This window comes from Falco biarmicus, chromosome 2 (genome assembly GCF_023638135.1).
Source record: "Falco biarmicus isolate bFalBia1 chromosome 2, bFalBia1.pri, whole genome shotgun sequence".
NCBI classification, from domain to species: Eukaryota; Metazoa; Chordata; class Aves; order Falconiformes; family Falconidae; genus Falco; species Falco biarmicus.
Window position 1 is genome coordinate 86,133,957 of NC_079289.1, and position 19,350 is coordinate 86,153,306.

The following is a 19,350-nucleotide window of genomic DNA, read 5'->3' on the forward strand; positions in this document are numbered from 1 at the left end:
TACATTAACTATTTGGCTGAATTTATAAAAGTTTTTAAAAGTATCTCCATACTTGAATTGTTTCTGATTTTGATTTTGGGTTTTATCTTTGTTTGTTTTAGATCGTTTCAGTTAATACTTGAAACATATTAGTTTTATTTTATTCCCTAAAATTTTATTTGACAGTCTTTTAATTTGTATTCTTCAAAGCACTTATCTTTCTAGCATAATTATTTGTATTTTTGTTACCCACAAAATCAATTTGTATGATTAGTTTGTTCTATCACAGAATATTTTTCTGAATTTGATAATACTTTAAGTGGAGCTCAAGTATTGCTGTTTATTTCATGCTACAGGATAACAGGAAGGCTCAGGAATAATGTGCTTTAGTAGCTACTCCTCCAAGTTTCCATCCGGGTTTGTGTGTGCAATTTAGGTTCCATGTGGAATGTATATTTATGAAATCTTTAAGATTGTACCAATTGGTAACATTGTACCAATAAACATCATAACAATTTTACAGTGATTTTAATTAATAAAATTTTACTGAAAAAAAATGGAACATTGTTTGGGTAAGGCTCTCAGACACTTCCTATTAAATCAAAGAAAAAATAAATTAGTTTGAGGAACATTGCTTTTTCCTTATTCTGAGTGATTACCTTTCTAAGACAAAAACCAATTTCCTGTAATTATATATAATCACCTCCTGACAGGTGCAAGAATCTTCAGATCTCTTCATAGTATAAGGGTTTCAAGATGTCCTTCATGGCCTTTCAAAAATGCACGTTAGTATATCCAGCAGAAAGTAATTTTATTCACATTAAATGGCAGAGGGAAGGATGTCCTCACAGTCCATATAGGGATGATGTTGTGTCCCTGAGGGAACAGCAGAGCTAGCAAGACTCACTTTAAAGAGGCATTGCTAGTTTTCCTAAGTATCCAATTCAGGAACTGCAGATAGGTCTTGTGGGTAAATCTTCTGTAAGCACTTAAATATACATCTGTTCCATTTGCTCATTTTGGTACCAAGCTAATCCTTACTGAGCAGTCCTTACCTATTGCTTTGTTTCATACTAGATTTCATATAGCAGAAGCTTTCTTCTGCGGTACAAACACAGCATTTAATGTCTGGTTGGAGACTTAGGCTGGATCAGATAAATCATTCTCCTATTCAGTATATCAAATATAAGAATTATGTTTAGGAAACCTTAGGGACCAGTTTAGAGTCACTGTTGGCCTAAGATCTTAGAATCACTGAAATTGCTTTTCTTCTTCTGAACAGTGTCTGGGTAGGGGCAGGAGAGAGAAAGGAAAATATTACTTTGGAGGCCACAGAATGATCTGAGTATGTTTTATGTGTTTTAACGTTCCTTCTATGCAGTCCATTTTGGCAATACGTATAATGCAGATGTTAGGCTGCAATGGGACTGTTTTTTCTATTGTGAAATTCATGTCACTCATTAACTGGTCTTCCTAGAAAATAGAGTTTTGAAGGCACGTAAATCTCTAGAGGTAGTACTTGCATCAGTAGATTTTATTTCTTTTTCTTGAGTGCTTTCACTAAAGAGGGACTTCTAACAAGAAATTTTTTCCTCGCTTAATTATGCAAGCTGCCACTTTAACCACGTGTCTCTGTATGCAAGCCAATCAGTATACAAGTGAAAAAATACCATCCAGACTTTTGGGTATGAGTTGAGAGAGCCAGTTATAATAGATTTTCAAAGAACTTCTGATACAGAAGTTAAAGGCAAGAATTCTGCAGGGTGTAGCTGAAGAGCTTGTAACTGAACAAAAATGAAACTGTGGAGCTTTTAGATTACTTTTGACGGTACATGCTGTAGTTACTGGAATTGATATCCTCATGCTCTTTTGTTAATATCATTGAACAGAAGATGATATAAGGCCTTTACCTGTCACCTTCAACTTGGTGAAATCATGTAGCTCTAATCTCAGGTTGGAGGGCCAAATTTAAGATCAGGCTCTGCAGGTCTTTTCCACCTAGTACAGTCAGTGAACAACAGCTTGTTAAATTAAAGTATGATTATTTAGAATAAAAGCATTTGGGGATGAGGGAAGACTTTAAAGACAATTAAATACTCAAGATACATAGTGGGCCAGGTGAGCATGCTAGCAGATTATCTAGCATTGTCTACATAGAAAGCCTGAAAAATAAAAATCCTCCATTGACCTTTGGTGTCAGCTTAATATCTGATATACTGTACCTACTAGGTATCTGACAGCATACTTTTCTGTTCAGGTGATTCAAAATTGTAGTCAGGAAAAAAATAATATCCTCATAATTTGGTAATAAATATTGCTACTTCTAACTCGTAAGACTGGGAAATCTAATGAGCATCTTTTCTGGAAGCTACATGATAGGGATTTGAAGTTGCTAGATTTGGTCAATGTCTTTTAAACACGTGCTTGAATGCTTCTTACCTGGGAAATCATTGAGCTGATGCCTTGTTTGCTCTTCAGTAATCCTTAAAAATCATGTAAACTAATATATGCATAAATCTTATATGCTTTACTTTCAAACATTTCCATTATCTCTCAAGCTATGTTGTTGTAGTTTTTATTACCTCTTAAAGACCATAAGTCATGGTCTTTAAGCTCATCTTTTTCTCTAAAACTTTAGATCCACTTCTTTCTAGTCAGATTGCGTGGCCTTTCTGTATCCATTTGACTAATATATAAATTATTGTGAGTTTAATTACCTTTCTACTAGGCAAGATGTCAGGACAGAAAAAGAAGTATTAACAGTCTTACATTGGCCTTAACCCCACAGATAGTAATTAAACAGTCTTAAAATATTAAGAAACAAACATTATTAATTAAATTTCACGAGTTACTAGGAAAATTCTGCCTAATCTGGTAAGAATGTGAGCCCCTGTATCTTTTAAAAATATATAATGTAAAATCTAAAAGAATATAGATGAATACTATCCTTCTATAGCTTTATAGAGGAAAATAGCTTAACCTTGCATAATTTGATGGGTTAAAAAAATTGTAATTTTATATGTATTTTTACAAGTATTTTTACAAGTTATACTTGGATTTTTTATGTTAAGAATAACAACATTATTTGGAAGGTCTAGACCAAATTATTCATGTTATTTGAAATAGCAGTCTTTCAGCTTTAGGTCAAGCTGGCACAAAGAAAAGTCTCTATGCATGGTCTTCTCAACAGCTCTACATGCTTTTTTCTTTGTTTTATTTTTGTACTTGTGTGTAACTAGGCAATACTACAGGATCTGGAGCAAAGACGTCCCCAGCTGGATGAACTAATAACTGCAGCACAAAATCTAAAAAACAAGACAAGCAATCAAGAGGCCAGAACAATAATTACTGACCGCAGTAAGTGGTGATTCTGCTATCATATGATGTTTCAGCAAATATGGAAAATCTTGTAATACTTGATGAGCATAGCATTTTTCAGACACTTTATGTCTTTGCCATGAGGGAGAGTTCCATCAGGAGAGAGTTCTCACAGATTTTCCAAATTGCATATAGAAGAAATGCAAGTGAAAGTCATTGATCATATATTTCACATTTTTCACCTTAATTTCATATTGCTTGTCTTTATAGTGGAAGCATATTGTAGAAAATCTGGAGTATGATCACTATAGATAAAGCAATAAATTTATTCTTAAACAAGGTGGAAAAGAAGAAATCACAGAGTGCAGCCATAGGCTTGTAAGATGTTTTCAATTCCATCCTTCATAGTACAGCCACAGCCTCTTTCATCTCCTCTCAGTTGATGCACAAGTCTGACAATGCTCTGTATTAGTCTGTAGTAGTTCTTCAGTTCTGGTTTCCCTTTCCAGAATTAACCAACTAGCTGTGTCTAAGGTGGAAAAATTAGTAAATTACACTTTAGAATTCTACTGAAGACTTAGTCTTGTCACCCTTGGACATGTCCTTATGCTCTTCACTATAGATAAAACACACTGTCAAGGTCATGTTATAAAAGCAGCCCTTTGTGGTGGCCTGTTATATATCTTCAGTTATTGAGTACTCAGGACTGAAAACTACAAAAAAATAATTTCTTATGGTCCTAGAGGTCTCCTGTAGTGCTTAGAGAAGACCCAAGCCAAATGGTTTGCATGTGGACACAGTCAATTCACTTTATGTGGATACAAATTGTTCCGTACATCTTGGCCTGGAAACCAGGGATTGTTCCCTGAAACGGATGACTCTGAAGGTGTACATAGGCTAAACTTCCTTATCCCAATAATTAAAAGTAGATGTGTATTTATTTATTTATTACCTCCTTTTTTATTATTATTTCATCAGGTATAGTACTTTCCATAATAAGCTAAAATCACATTGCATGTTTGAACTGTATTGTAGTTAGTAGCACAAACAGATATTACTTAGACTACATCCTATGTAAAATCATATTGTTTAATTGCTATTCTCTTCCTGGCCTTGAAACATATTACTAAGACACAGAAAAACTATTTGTTTTATTTGAAGTTTGAGAAGAAATGGTAGTGCTTATATATTACTTAAGCTCCTGTTCCTGTTTGACATGCAAATTAATTTTGGAACTATGTACTTAGTTGAATTCAGATTAAGTGTGTACATATACCTTAACTTTACAGTGCTTATTCAAAGCCAACAGATGTAGTAATCCTACCAGTATTTTCTAGTATGTTTTCATTTTTAATTCTGAAAAGAGTCTTCTGAGGATAAGAGTTGTAGACTTTATGTGAAATGCAAGCATAATTCTTATCTGCCCTCATGTGAATTGTATGCATGACTAAATTTTGTTCTGTTGGAAAACTGCACTTCACTTTAAGTGAAATTGCCTTCTAAGAGAGATTAAATGCTTCTTTCTCATAAAGTAAAAAAAAAAAGGAAAGCAAGCTATCAGACTGTAAATCATGAATGAGTATGTGGTAACCCAACTATATTACAGCTTGCATCTATGGCTAGCAGTTTAGTGAATATATTTTATGAGATGATTTCTTAGTTTTTATCTTTAAGAATTCCCAAAATGATTAGTTGGTTTTGAACTTAAGGTATACAAGATTAGTTTTTGCTGTGATTTAGCATTAATTTTCTATGTTAATACTTTCAATATCCTTGTCTGCAAAAGTGCAACTTATGATGCAGTAGATAGAGGTCATGTTCCTTCATGTTCTTTCAAGTACATCTTGTTGTAGTGTAGCATCTTCTAACATCATCCTGTTGTTAATAATGACATAGTTTTAAAGTAAACAGAATATTTATTGTCAGAAATACACAGGGTCTGTGTTTCTGCACTTGGGGGAGATAAAGTATGATCAGGGCCATTTTTGATCCAGTCTTCTGAGGCAGCAAACTAGATTTATTGAGGTTTTTTCATGCTTAGTTAGTTTGTATTTATGCAGTTGTAGGTTGTACTAAACACTATTCAAGAAGTATTTATTGCTTTTGAATTTTAAGGAGATCATGATATTTCCAGGGGGAAAAAAATAATGCTAGAACTTTACAAAGTGACACATAAGGTTTTTCTGAATATATGCCAAATGTGGCATACTGTCATCTAAAGTACTTCCTAACTACCATTGTTCTTTTGATTTTTAATGGCATAATTCCCACCTCCCCCACCACCCCACCACCCCATCACCCCCCATATGTTGCATGAAGAAGATGGAGATTTCTCTGTCTGGTTAGATTTAGGCCTGGTAAACACCTGTATAGACAGGATCCACTTGTACTTGCTGCAGCTACTGTAGGGGTAGTTCACCCCTCCCTTCACAGTGCTATACTGTCTTGAACATAGGAAGACTCCTCCCATCCCCAGCACAGCTGGGGTGCTCTAACTGTGTGCTGTTTAACACAGCTACTCTGAAGTTTGCTGTGCTGTACAGTGCTCTCACCTAGTGCAGTTTTGCCTTGCAGTCCAGCACATACTGAGCCCAGCCTACTGCACCAGCGTGTTGTCCCCATGTCTATCCCCAGGAATCTTGCTCGCAGCGAGAGCTGAACCCTGGACCAGAGAACCTGCTCTAGCTGCTAAGGGTGCGCTTTCCCCACAGCCCTAGAGAGCGTCCCCTCCATTACACTTGGACTTTGCACCAGAGTACTGCTACAAGTCCTCCCTGCCTACCTCACCTGCAGACTCTTTCCAATGTCCTGTGATTTTTTTCCCCTCTTCATGAATACAAATAGGTTGCCATGGTTATGTCTTAGCAGTTATAAGTATTCATTCAGTCTATGCAGTTTCATGACCTGAGCATCAGCATGGTGTCGTTCATGCTCCTCTGCAGCAGCTGTGTACCAATCTCACATGAAGTCTTCTGTAATGTCACACTACCAGGTGCCAAATGCTTCGGAGCCCATCCTGAAGGAAAGGGAGTGCAGGGCTGTGCTGCACTGGTCTGTCACGTAGGAGCTGATAGACTTGACTATACCTAGTGCGCTGCCTCTCCCCGGGCTGCAGCATGGGATCTCACACTCTCAGAAGTAAAAAGCTGAAAAGAGGAGCTAATTCGTACAGATATGTTGTTCATTGCCTTTTGCTATTAAGGTGCTAGTAAAAAAACCCAACACAATCATCTGGCCAATATCACTGAACAAATATATTCTAAGTCCTAAATGAGACTCGTAGCTACTCTACAAGACAGCTCCTCGTCATACATTCTTGATCACAGGATGTGTCAGCGTGCCATCAACTGGAATTAAAACCCTGAAGGTTCTGACTTCTGCATTAACAGTAGGAACTCATAAGTCATTCTGCTTGCAGAAATATGTATATTATGCTCATTAAAGTCTAACTTTGAATTATATTTAGAAATCATTAGTGCCTTTTTTAAGATTTTAGGAAATAAAAACAGAAATTAAAAATAAGCTCATACAATTGAATTATTTCATTTGAAACTTTTTTCCCCACCCTTACTTCATTACCTGTGTGAAATTACAGGAGCTATACTACATATAAAGAACTCTGCTCTATAAAGTAAAACTTGTGTTACGTTTACACAATGTTATATTTAAATCTCTGTTTATTCCATGTAAATCATAGTTTGCTTACAACTTATACATTAGAAAATACATAAGTATAACAGTTACTTTTAGTCTTGAGGAAAACCTGCAGGGAAAAGCAAGATTCCTCTCTGCTCTTTGAATGCCCGTGATAAAGCATTCTATTCTAACTGAACTGCTGCACAGTAATGTTTTTCTCTACATAATGCATCACAGCTCCAAAACACTTTGCTTTACTGCTGATGAAAATGTTGTTTCTTTAAATGGAATGAATTTATAAGGAACTTTGAATATAATATAGTAATTAAACTTTGAAAATTCCTTTTATTTTTTATCAGTTCCTATGTATGGAATACATAAAGCCACTAACAAGTCAATATAGAAATATACTGAGAGATAATAAAACCAAATTTGCAGTCTTAGAATTAGAAATACCAAAGTAATTTCAAAGGCTATGTCAGATCTTGCTGGATCCTGGAAATGTAAGAAACTTTAAACAGCAGGCCTTCTTACTGCTGTGTTCACACACATGCAAACGATAACAGTAGTTAACCTTTCTGCAGTTTTACTTTGCTAGTAATTTACATCCCAATCTTGTAATGTTGTTTCTGGCTGTGTAAGTGATAGAGGAGGTATGAAAATGAATATTTATAGAACTCTATGAAGAAATAATCTCTTAGTGACCAAAGAATCTCCCTTTCAAGATTATAAGAAGGCAAAGTAACACACATCTTTCTTCAGCGATTGTGTGAAATGTACTGAACTCTCAAAATATCACTTGAGAGGTTAATTAAGTTTGATTACATTAAATACATAAATAATAGCAATAGATATAAGTATTTCAATGACAACTATTTTGATTAAGAATTACACACTGGGACCAAATGATTCCTTCTGATATTTTATGTTGCAGTTTTTAAGTCCACCAATGTATGAATAATTTATAGAAGATATCTTCAGAAGACTTATTTTGGTTTTGTGGTTTGTTTTTAGTTTGTTTGGGGGTCTTCTTGGAGAAAAAAAAATGCTATGTTATAATTGGTTGTTAGGAGAGCTCTGCTTGAATCTGAATCTGAAAGAGTCTGAGTGTCTCTGTGCCACTCCATAAAAATGCCTTTATTGAATAGATTGCTGTATTTGACAGTTTTATGGCAAAATCATCAACTTGTCATCACTTCCATGACAAAGTATATAGCAACTCCATAGTGAATTACAGCTGTACTGTTCTCAACATCTTAATAAAATAGCCGTCTCCATTGTACTGCCATCAATGTGGTTTTCTCTTAGTCCTATTGAACACAAATACAGAGTTTACCACTTGAAAAAAGTAATTCATACAATCTGGAATTTGTTATCCAGTAGTAAAACTCCTTGCTTCCAGGACTGTAAAAGAAAAATGTAAGGAAATTGTACTTGTATACAGTTTGCCCAGTTATCTTGCTAGTATTTTCAAGCTGAATTATTGCATAAACCCCAGTATTCTATTGTCTGGATTCCATGTGTTTCAAGAACTTCTCAAGAACCTGAGTTATAGCTTTCCTGTGCCATAAAGATGTAAAGTTTATTAATCACCCTGATGTACCTCTTTACAGCTGAAACCTTGGTTTTCCTATGACAACTCTGTGCCATGGAAATGTAGGAAGGTATAAACCATTTGTAGTTAAAGAAACATCAATAACAAGATAAAACTAGAGTTCTGAAAGGGATAGCATGTTACTGAGTACCTCATTTGAAACCAGTTCCTTGGAACAGATTTGCTGCTGCAGGATTTGTAAGACAGTTATGGGACATTGTAAGAAGGAATAAGAAGTTATTTTGGAATGCTTCCCCTTTATGAATGGGAAATACCATGCCCCAGAAAAGTCTGAATGCTTGGGGAATTACAGGCTATATATACTAGAAACATATGGCTCGGTGGACAAAGGGCAAGTTCTAAGCTGCCTACTTAAGGTGTCATAGTGCTCCCAAAAAGGCAGTGAGACTGCAAGGTGACCTTCTTTCATTTCTGTTGATATTCATGAGTGAAAGTGGCACAGATTTTTTGGTAGCCCCAGAGCTGCTAAGTGTGTTAAGTGATATGATTGTTGGTGGCTTGCTCACTTACCTTCTCAATCCCGTGAAGAGAATTAGATAATTGTGTTGTGTGGTAATTCAGGTGGAATGTAGCTGGCTACTTCTAAACCAGGTACTTCTAGATAGATAAGAACGTTCTCCTAAGATTTATGTTCCTAGAAATCAGTCTGTGGTGTATTGGATAGAGGCACTTAATTTTGCCCAAATCATTAGTGTTTATAAAATTTTGTCATCTAGCTTCCCAAAAGGCTAGGACAGCAGAATGGCTGACCAAATCCCTCATCAGGAAAACATGATGTGTACTCTCAGCTAATTGTGATCTTGCGAACTGCAAAGATAGAATACAGTGAGAAGTGTAAGGCCGTGCTGCAAAAAGAGTCTTTTCAGAAAGAGTGATAGGAAATAAAGCCTTTTAAAATACCTTTAAATAATTTCAATTAGGTCCAGAAAGGTAAAAACAAACAAACAACAAAACAACCAACACACCCTGAATGAGGAAAGCATGGTTTGGTAGAAGAATGGTTCAAACTAACAGGTTACACATTTTTGTATGATGTAGCCATGGGTATGTGAAGTTAACTGGTTGAAAAATTTTGGACATACTATCACTTGGCAGAAGGAGAACAAACTTCCTACTTTAGCCTAGGGAAGGATTTGGTATGGCATTGTGGGACAGCTGGTGTCTGAATCTGCTTTGCGTCTTTTTATAACCTCTGTTGGTCAACAGAGTTGATCAGTCAGGATACAGACAAAAAAATTCTTCTGATTTATAGTACCAAGAAAATTCAAGCCTATTTAAGATTCTCAGGATAACTTCTGTATCTTAAATGATTAGAGAAGTGTTAACATAATTTTTTGAAACATTTACCTGACTAAAACTGCCAAGAATTTGCATTTCTTCAGGAAAGCAAGCACTGAGTTATTTAGAGTTTTCAAGTATCTAATGTGAGGTTTCCGATTTATAGTGTTATAGCAATAAATCTGGTTTTATTTACATTGGATTGCAAAATTGGATCCAATCTCATTTTACAAAAGATAATTAACACTTATATAAAATATTTTAAAATCTGAAAATAATAAATGCTGAAGAGGTTTGACTTACATCTTGTCAGTGGTAGAAGAATGTTCCATTGACTTGTGTGTAGTGGCCAGATAATCAGAAACAATTTTTTTTTTCTCTTTGAGTGATACCAGATATATGCAGTCAATTTTTTATGTTAAAGGACTGGTGTTAATAATTTGCCATTAAAAATATTTATACCACTTATACCATACTTGTGGTTCACCTCCTTTGCAAGTAAATATCCAAAATTATTAGGTTCCAAAAGTGAAAAAAGGGCTAAACCACTGCCTATTATTTATAACTGTATCAATATTCTATATTTTAAGAATTATTTTTCAATGTTAAAGAAATATTTTTATTAAGCAATTTTTATTCCTTATCTACTGGTGAAATATTATTACAGTGTTTATATAATGTCCATTTGGTCAATCAATAAAGTTACTGCCTAACCTTAAAATCTGTGATTGTGTAGCTGGTCAAAATCATGGATTTTTAAATTTGATTTGATTTTATTTTTTATATAGGAATTTTCTATTTTTTTGCAAAATACTAGCACCACTTCATATGTTTGTAGTCTGATACTCTCAAAAGTATTGCATCATATGGTTTGGATGCATTCCCTTTTTTCTTTAAGGGAGTTATAAAGCTCAATTCTTAACAAAAGCATCCCATTTACCCCCAAAAAGCCTAATTATCATCCTAGTATTCTCTCTCTTTATATAGAGTTTCAATATTTTTAGATAATAACTTTAATTACTAATTTTATTTTAATTGAAGTTTTAAATGTTGATGTTCAGTCAGCTTATACAAGCACCAAAAAATTACTTTTTTAAAAAATATTAAATTGCATGGATTTTAGCCATCTTCTTCTTTTTAATGTTTGCTGGGATTTACTTTTTGCAGGCATTCTCTTTGTGAATGTTGACATTGCAATTCTGAAATTCTTTATTAGTGGACTTCATATATCTGGATATATCTTTTGTCAGAATGGATTAAACAGTAATTTTAATTTGGATTTTGCATTTGTTTTTAGATTTGGGCAAGATGACAGAATTTAATGGATGGTTAGCACTTTCGGGAATTGTGAGATTTTCATACGTGTTTCATCTGGTAGAAAATCCCTAAAGTACAGAAGTGGCCAGGAACTGTTCCAGGAGGAACAACCCCCCCATGCACCAGTACAGGCTGGGGGCTGACCTGCTGGATGGAAGGCAGCTCTGTGGAGGACTTGGGAGTCCTGCTGGACAGCAAGTTGCCCATGAGCCAGCAGTGTGCCCTGGTGGCCAAGGTGGCCAGTGGGATCCTGGGGTGCATTAGGAGGAGCACGGCCAGCAGGTCAAGGGAGGTGATCCTGCCCTCTGCTCTGCCTTGGTGAGGCCCCATCTGGAGTGCTGTGTCCAGTGCTGGGCTCCCCAGTTCAGGAGAGACAGGGAACTGCTGGAGAGGGTCCAGCAAAGGCTGCAAAGCTGATGAGGGGCCTGGGGCATCTCCCTTATGAGGAAAGGCTGAGACAGCTGGGCCTGATTAGCCTGCAGAAGAGAAGGCTGTGGGAGGAGCTCACTGGCTCTGAAGTGATCCCACGTGATCATCACGAGGACTCCTAGAGCTATATTTTCATCTGCCTTCCTGTGTTTCCTCCATTTTCTCTCTTTCTCTGTCCCCCATATGGAAAATGCTGCTTTACATTAATCTGTGTAACTGATTTCTGTGTTGCCTTTTCCCTTGTTCTGTTTGCACCATGTCATTGTACTCGTCTTTCACTCTGGCTATGCCCTCCTGCTTCCCCCCCTCTCGCCCTCTTGCTAGGACTTGTTGGAAATTGCTGTCACAGCTCAGACCAGGGTTCTGTCTGTAGTAGGTGATGCAGTAGCGCTGTATCGGATTTAGAGATGGTTACACAGGCCTAATCAGAAGTGTTGGTATTCTCACGGCATTGTACGGAAAGTCTCCCATTACTTTTGTGGTTGTAATGTGTGAGATCTGGGGAAAAAGATAGCCTAATAGTAGTCTTTATTTTTAGATGTTAACTACTGCTCTTAGACTTGTTCTTATCAGCTTCTCAGATACCATTTGAGATATTTTGGAATTCTTAAGTTTAATAAACCTCCAGCTGCTTGCAGCAGCAGAAATGGAGCAGGTCTGTGCTTCCCACTATCTGCTTTCTGCTTGGAAACACTGCTTGTTCTTCCAGCACTGCACACCAGAAACATCTCAGAGAGAACCAAGAGGGATGTTGCTGTCAGCATTGAAGGTGCTGTGCTCTGATAACTACCCACACAGGGTGACTTTTGTCAGTGAGAAGTCACAGATTGCTTTGAATGTGATGGAAATGTTTTGTCCTTGGAGACAAAGTTGGGGAACAAGCTGGAACAGGACCTGGAACCCAAAAGATAATATAAACACTTCAAGTAGAGGTAAATTTAGTTGCATCTGTAATTATAATCGGCAACAGAAAAGGCAATATAAGGGTAACAAAAAGTGCCAGGATATCAAAAGAAACCCTCATATGTGTGATGGTAAGTAGAGAGGGACTGCTTGCAAAGAATGAGGCAGCCTACTGGTAAGGTGGTCTACCACAACAAAGCAAGCAGGATTTTTTTTTTATTCCTTCTTTGCAAATATATGATTGCATCTGAGGAATACCTGCCATTCTCCCATTTTTCTTCCTAATGGAAATCCCATGACAAATAAGCACTAAGTTACTCCTTATGCCCATGGTCAAGTTTTTTTTGCCTTTCAGGATCAATGAAAATACAGTAAGAGTAAACTTGTATCATCACAGGTGTGAATGACCTCTATTTAATGTCTTGATCTGCTACAGACTTCATAATTCCAGAAAAGTCTTTCAATTTCATATGGTTAATTCTTTACCTAGATAAGGTGGGATAATATATCTTATCCCCCAGCCTTTGTCTGCCATATGTGTTCAGAAGACTAGTTTCTTTGCCGTTTTCTTTCAATGTGACATACCTGTCTTCACTGTTCTCAACAGTGTTTCAGGGCAGTTCTGTATTAGAAATAGTAGAATGCACAGAACGTTGGAAATTTGACTAGAAGCAGAAATGTATTTTTATCTGTAATGATACAAACAGAAGAGCTATGCTAGCTGTGTTGAGACAAATTAGTCAAAATGAAAATAATTCGCAATAACGAAAAAGAAATTGCTCAGAAATAGTTTTCAGAACGTTACCAAATTACTTGTCCACTGACATTTCATCCAGAGTTTGATGGGCAACATTTAATGTCCACAGTTATTTTGAAAACTGTGTCAGAACAGTATATATTCGTCTATACCAGACCATAATTTTCTGTAGTGATTACAGAGCAAACAGGAAACAAAGGTCCTTCTCTGCAGAGATTACGAGCTAAATTTAGATGCCACATAAGCACTGATATCAGGCAAATGCATGTTTTGGTTTACATTGTGTCCCACCTCTTTTTCTAAAAATGAATGCAATACAGAAAGAACATATATTGGAACCTGCAGTTCTCAGACAATCTAGTTAAGCATGCTGCAGTACGTTTGGCCTATGGATTTTACTTTGGCAATCCTCAATATGAATTTCTCATGGGTTTAGTTTTGCTTGAATTGGGACTAAACCAGTAACAAAAGGAGTGTTTTGCACAGCCCAGATGTCCTTTGCTGAGTAAATACTGGCTTAACCTGTGTGAGAGAGGTCCTAAGACTTTGGGGGGTGGTTGCACAAGCTGGTGGTTTCATTTTGTTATATACCAAATCATCGTTATAGTGACTCATGAAACACTATAGATAATTTAAATAATTTAATTTTATTACTGTTTTCAGGATAATAAGCATATGAAAAGGGTGGCTCTGATGCTTTTCAGTCTATGTTTAGTGGATAGCAATGCTCATATGTTTGTCAGCTTTTGTCATGCCAAAAAGGGAGGGAAAGGGAAATAGCATAAAAGTTCTGGAGATTGGATACTCATATTTCATCTTTTTAGCAGCAGGTCTATTATGTGATAGGTGAGAAAATGACGTATCAGTGAACCCCCTAGCTGAGTAACAGCAAAGGAGAATAGATGTTGGACAGTCTTATACATGATTAGAAAGTGGTGGCATCTGGGCTTGGTAGAACTTAGAACCTGAAACAGAATATTTAAAAAAGCTTTTATTTCATTATATTTTAACTGGATGGGAACCTGAGTACAGTAGAAGATACACCTATGCCATGGAAGTTTTGCCTAAAAGTATTGGGCTGTGTTTATGTCTTCTTTATCTTTTTAAGTGTAGAAATAAGTGCAATATTTCAGATGAAGAGATATAATATTTTTGCAGAATATTACTTACATTTCCACTATTATTATTAGTCTTTCTGAATGTTTGCACTTTTGATACATGGCTCTCTTCACTGCAGCATTATAGGATGGCAACAGTACTGGTTTAATTTGTTTATTGGATATTTTTTCTTTGCTCCATTTTATGTATTTTCCTGCAATCAAAATGTTGAGCTCTATAGTAAAATATAGCATAGAATAGAACAGGCTCTTTCAGCTGGAATGGACCTACAATGATCCATCTAGTCACAACTGTCTGGCCACTTCATGACTGACCAAGTTAAATCATGTTGTCAAGGGCATTGTCCAAAAGCCTCTTCAACACTGACAGGCATAAGGCATCAACCATGTCTCTAGAAAACCTGTTCCAGTGTTTGTGTACCCTCTCGGTAAAGGAGTGTTTCTGATGTCAAGTCTAAACCTATGCAGGTCAAAATTTGCGGAGTTCAGCCATATCAGAATAGTGTTTTTGAAGTGTGTTGGTTTGTCTAAAGTTGATTAAGTATAATCCATTTGGTGCGTCATGAGTCTCATGAATGTTATGATCTGTGTTTGAGTACCAAAGAGAACATGGACAAAGCAGCATAGATGTCTGATTAAAACAAAACAAAACACCCCAAAACAAACCCAACCCCTTCTTAAACCAAAACCACAGTAAAAGGCAAGTTATCATGTCTTTTCCTTTTTTCAAGATTGGTGTAATATATCTTTTTTCTTTTAGTAGTCAGCTAAAATATTGCACTAAGGTGACAAATACATTGGGGTTTTTTTTGGGTTTGTTCTGGTTTTTGTTTCTTAGCTTTTTAAAATTTCTGTATCTCCAGTTATTATGAAACAGATATATATGTATGTAATGCCAGGCTCCATAGCTTGGGACCCATTTCATGTGACTTTGAGAACTAGACATATAATTATATTTTTTTTTAAAAAAAGTAATATTTTTTTCCCTATATGCACCTATACTTGCAAAGCTACACTCCTTTAGTAGTTCAGGTATCAGCATTTTTATGATAAGCCCTTCATTTTTTAATCAGTGCTTAGTTAAAAATAATAAATTTGTAGTAGTATAGCTACACAGAGAATGGTCAAAACGAATGATTTGGAAATTTCAGAAGAAACATTTTTTCTACAATGCATGATACTTCCTGAATTGACTCTGTTGGGTATTTACTTGGAAGTGTATAAGGTCATTTTTAGTGTGAAATTTAACTATTTCTTTGCTTTTTATATCAACAAGGCCCCAATACTACTTGGCCACATAAGTAGAGTGCTCATTAAAAAAAAGAAAAAAAATGCATAAAAACATACTGTAAGAGATGTGGAGTCTTTTTATCAGGGCCCACAGTGACAGGACAAGGGGCAATAATTTTAAACTGCAGTAGGGTAGATTTTGATTAGATAGAAAGAAAAAATTCTTTATGATGAGGGTGGTGAGAGACTGGAACAGGTCACCCAGAGAGGTTGTGAATGCCCCATCATTGGAAGAGAGGTTGTGAATGCCCCATCATTGGAAGTGTCAAGATCAGATTGGATCTCCCTGCCCATGGCAGGGAGGTTGGACTAGGTGATCTTTAAGGTCTCTTCCAACTCAAAGCATTCTGTGATTATGAAATTGGTAATCTGCAAATAAAACACCTTTATACAGTTTTCTATTTCTGTTATAAAGAAACAAATTATTTAAGTTAATTCAGTTCAGATATAAAATCCCCGAAACTTATGCTTAAAGTTGATCATAAAAATATTTTTAAAAGAAACAAATTTTGTATTCTTTGCTTTGAAATCAGTTCTCACTCATTTGGAATTTATCTTTGCTTTCAAAGGCAAAAATAAAAGTCAAAGCTACAAAGTTCAGGTTTGGCCTACTGTATTTTTTTCTGCTGCATGTGTGATTTTTTTATGGTTTATCCATTGAGGTAACCTAAGTATTGCTGCCAGCACTCCGCTTTCTGTGACTGTTTGTGTAGGTGAGTGAATGAAGCTCTAGAGTCACCTCCCAGCTGAGCTCCAGGGAGAGGCACATGCTGTAGTGGCACAGGAGTTGAATCACTGTGCAAATTTGGCATTGTCAAAAGAGGCAAAGCAAAAGATTCACAACAGCCTGTGCTCATAATTCCGAGTCATGGAATACCATGGAGAGCAATTGTAGCCCAGCAGTTGGTCTCAAAGTTAAGACCAACAAATGGGAACAGCTGTGTTGCTTACTGACCATTTTACGAAGTGTGGCAGTTTACCCTTGCTGATGCAGCTTAATTAGTACGTACTACAGTGGTAAGGATTTGGACTTGGAGAGTTAAAGAAAACAAAAGCTTAGGCGTTAGATGATGTTATTTTGACAGCTCATATAATATTTAATGTCAAATAACAGAAGGAAGAGATTTGCTGTTTATCCATTGTAAAATGAATCACAGCCAGTTGCAGTCTTTGAATTTTGAATTTATGGCTTCTGTGGGGTTTGAAGGTTCTCCTGAGGAAGTTATTTTGCTTCTTGAAGAAGAAAATAGAAACATAAACAGTATGCAAAACTTTGCTTCAGTAACTTGGAGCCTGATATAGACACATTTGCAGAATTCCTAAGTCCATTCTAATTTTCTAGATATTTTGGTACTCTTACGATCTCCCACAGTCTTGCCTATACATTTAGAGCTGGATCTATTCAATCAAAACCAAAGGAGATCAATGAACAGATTAACAAATACATATACATTTGAAAAGCAAGTCTCAGCCTAAACTCAGTAGGAGCTAGTGGGCTGATGACATTAAAAATATGCAGTGTAAGCATGAATGTATGATGGAAACACAAAGTTATGTGGTAATAAGAATTATGAAATTCATTGCCTATATACTTCATTAGGTAGGTAATGAGTTTCACACATTTCGGGACTTAACTGCCAGACCTACCATTATGTTTTTGCATCAGTAAGTACAGAAGTCTATGAAAGCATTAGTATATGAAAGCTGATGTACTTTAATAATGCTAATAACGTTCTTGTTTATGTTCAGAGAAAGTAGAAAATCATTTCACTAATTCATTTAATGTCCCATTTTGAAATACAAGCACAGACAAGTCATATTCCTTCTGAAAAAAAAAAAAAATCTAAAGTATTTTGTAGGTAGGTAGATTATTACAAATGCTATAATCCATGAATAGAAATTAGATTCATAATTATAAATTATGTTCCTTCTGATGCCTTAAATAACCAATATCCTAGGAAAAATGTTAATGCCATTTGAACAAAGATACTGAAATACTGAAATACCGAAATACCTAGGCACTTTTAATTAATCCTCACATTCCTAAGAAAAGACATAAATTAATGATTTTTTCCTATTAAGTTCTTTGAAAACTTTTTACTAAATTTAAAACTGAAACAATTGAATTACTTACATAGTCACTCATCTAGTTATTCAGGTTAGTCCTGATCCTGTGGCTTATGTTTCGGTGCCTTCCTTCAATCTAAGTATCATTTCTAAATCTAATGTAAGTCTTCGTAATTATATGATGGATATTTAAGCAAGTAGCTAAATTCAGTAATGCAGTAGTTATTTTCTACATACAACAAAGGAAAATGAATAAAACAAACATTTTGAAAGATTATTAAATTGTTCCAGCAAGGGAACCATCTGTTTCTTCGGTTAGTACAATGTTACTACAAAGTTGTATTTTGGTATCATCCATATATGGGAGTCTCTGCAGAAGAAAAAAAAAAATCCATTACCTTCTGGTGGCTTGTCCATATGCATCCTGCTCCTGGGGTCATGGAAGGGTCACTGCTGACTCTGCATCCTGCCTGAGCAGTGGGACCAGCGGTCCATTTTTCCAGAAATGTCCTGCTCCACTTCTTAAGGCTCTGATGGCAATAGAGAGGTATCAGAAGTTCATTCCCTAATATGTCTATCCATCTCCCTAGTCAACACCTGTTTTTATATGCATATAAATATGTTTATTTGTTTCTGCAGGTTTCTAGTGAAATTACACTTATATTTGTTACCTATCTCACATAAAAATTTTACAGATTGTATAACATACTAAAATGCAAGGTAAATGTTCTTCCACATCCTGCATATGATGATCTGTTCCCTTTTTCACTTTGTGAAAAAATGATCATGGGAACTTAATTTGAGACATGACAAAAGATACACACATAAATACTTTTATAAAACATTCACAAACTAGTGAGTGTTTTCTGAAGGACCAGTTTTCTAAATAAGCTCTTGCATGCCCTTCTCAGTGCTCAGTCATGCAATCTGCTTCTTCCTTGTTATAAGAAACAGATTTCTTTAGATGTAGTATCATCATCCTAGTCTGGTCTCTAACTCCCACTCCATATAGCAAGGTATAAAGCATACTTAACAGTGTTGAAGAATTATTCACTTGGTGCTTAGCAGAAACCACTTGACAGTTTTCAGTTCATTTCGTTTGATCTGACACTTCCAAAGGGACAGAATGACCTTCATTAGTTTGATCATATGGAAGTGTTTTTTAGATAAAAGAAAAATAGGCTTACCCTAGTGAAAAAAAAAAAAAAAAAGTAAATTAAAACATAGAGTTGCAATAGTTGGATATAATTACCCCACAAAAATATCAAACTACAAAATGAGATTATAAATGTGTGTGTTTTTTAAAAACATTTTACATCTGTTGAAATCTCTGCCATTGTCTGTCCTTAGCCTCTGAGAAGCCAAGGAAGGTAACATTCTTTTTCCCAGGGCTTTCATGCCTTGAAAGGTCTTTTGAGTACTTTCTCATTGCTCTCCATCACCCCAGAAAGACAATTGAAGGCTGTGAATGCTTCTTCTTCCTGGTTTCCCTTGTAACACCTCTTATCTGATTCTAGAAATTAGGATATTGCAAAACAGTTCTTTCCTTCTTCCCAGGTATTATTCATTCACTTGTTTATATGCAGCTTCATTTGTGTACATACTTTCTGTTTTGCCTAGTTTTTTTTGTAAGCCATAGGTGT

At 35.8% G+C, this 19,350-nt stretch overlaps 1 protein-coding gene across 14 annotated transcripts in view; it reads left to right on the forward strand.

Annotated features, from left to right (window-relative positions):
• The window catches only part of DMD (dystrophin), a 1,162,034-nt gene that overhangs the window by 858,505 nt on the left and 284,179 nt on the right, over positions 1-19,350 (forward strand). For all 14 annotated transcript variants that reach the window (XM_056326975.1, XM_056326977.1, XM_056326978.1 and 11 more), the window contains one exon: positions 3,219-3,336. In XM_056326975.1, the coding sequence (XP_056182950.1) occupies positions 3,219-3,336 (118 nt within the window). The remainder of the gene's footprint in view (positions 1-3,218; positions 3,337-19,350) is intronic.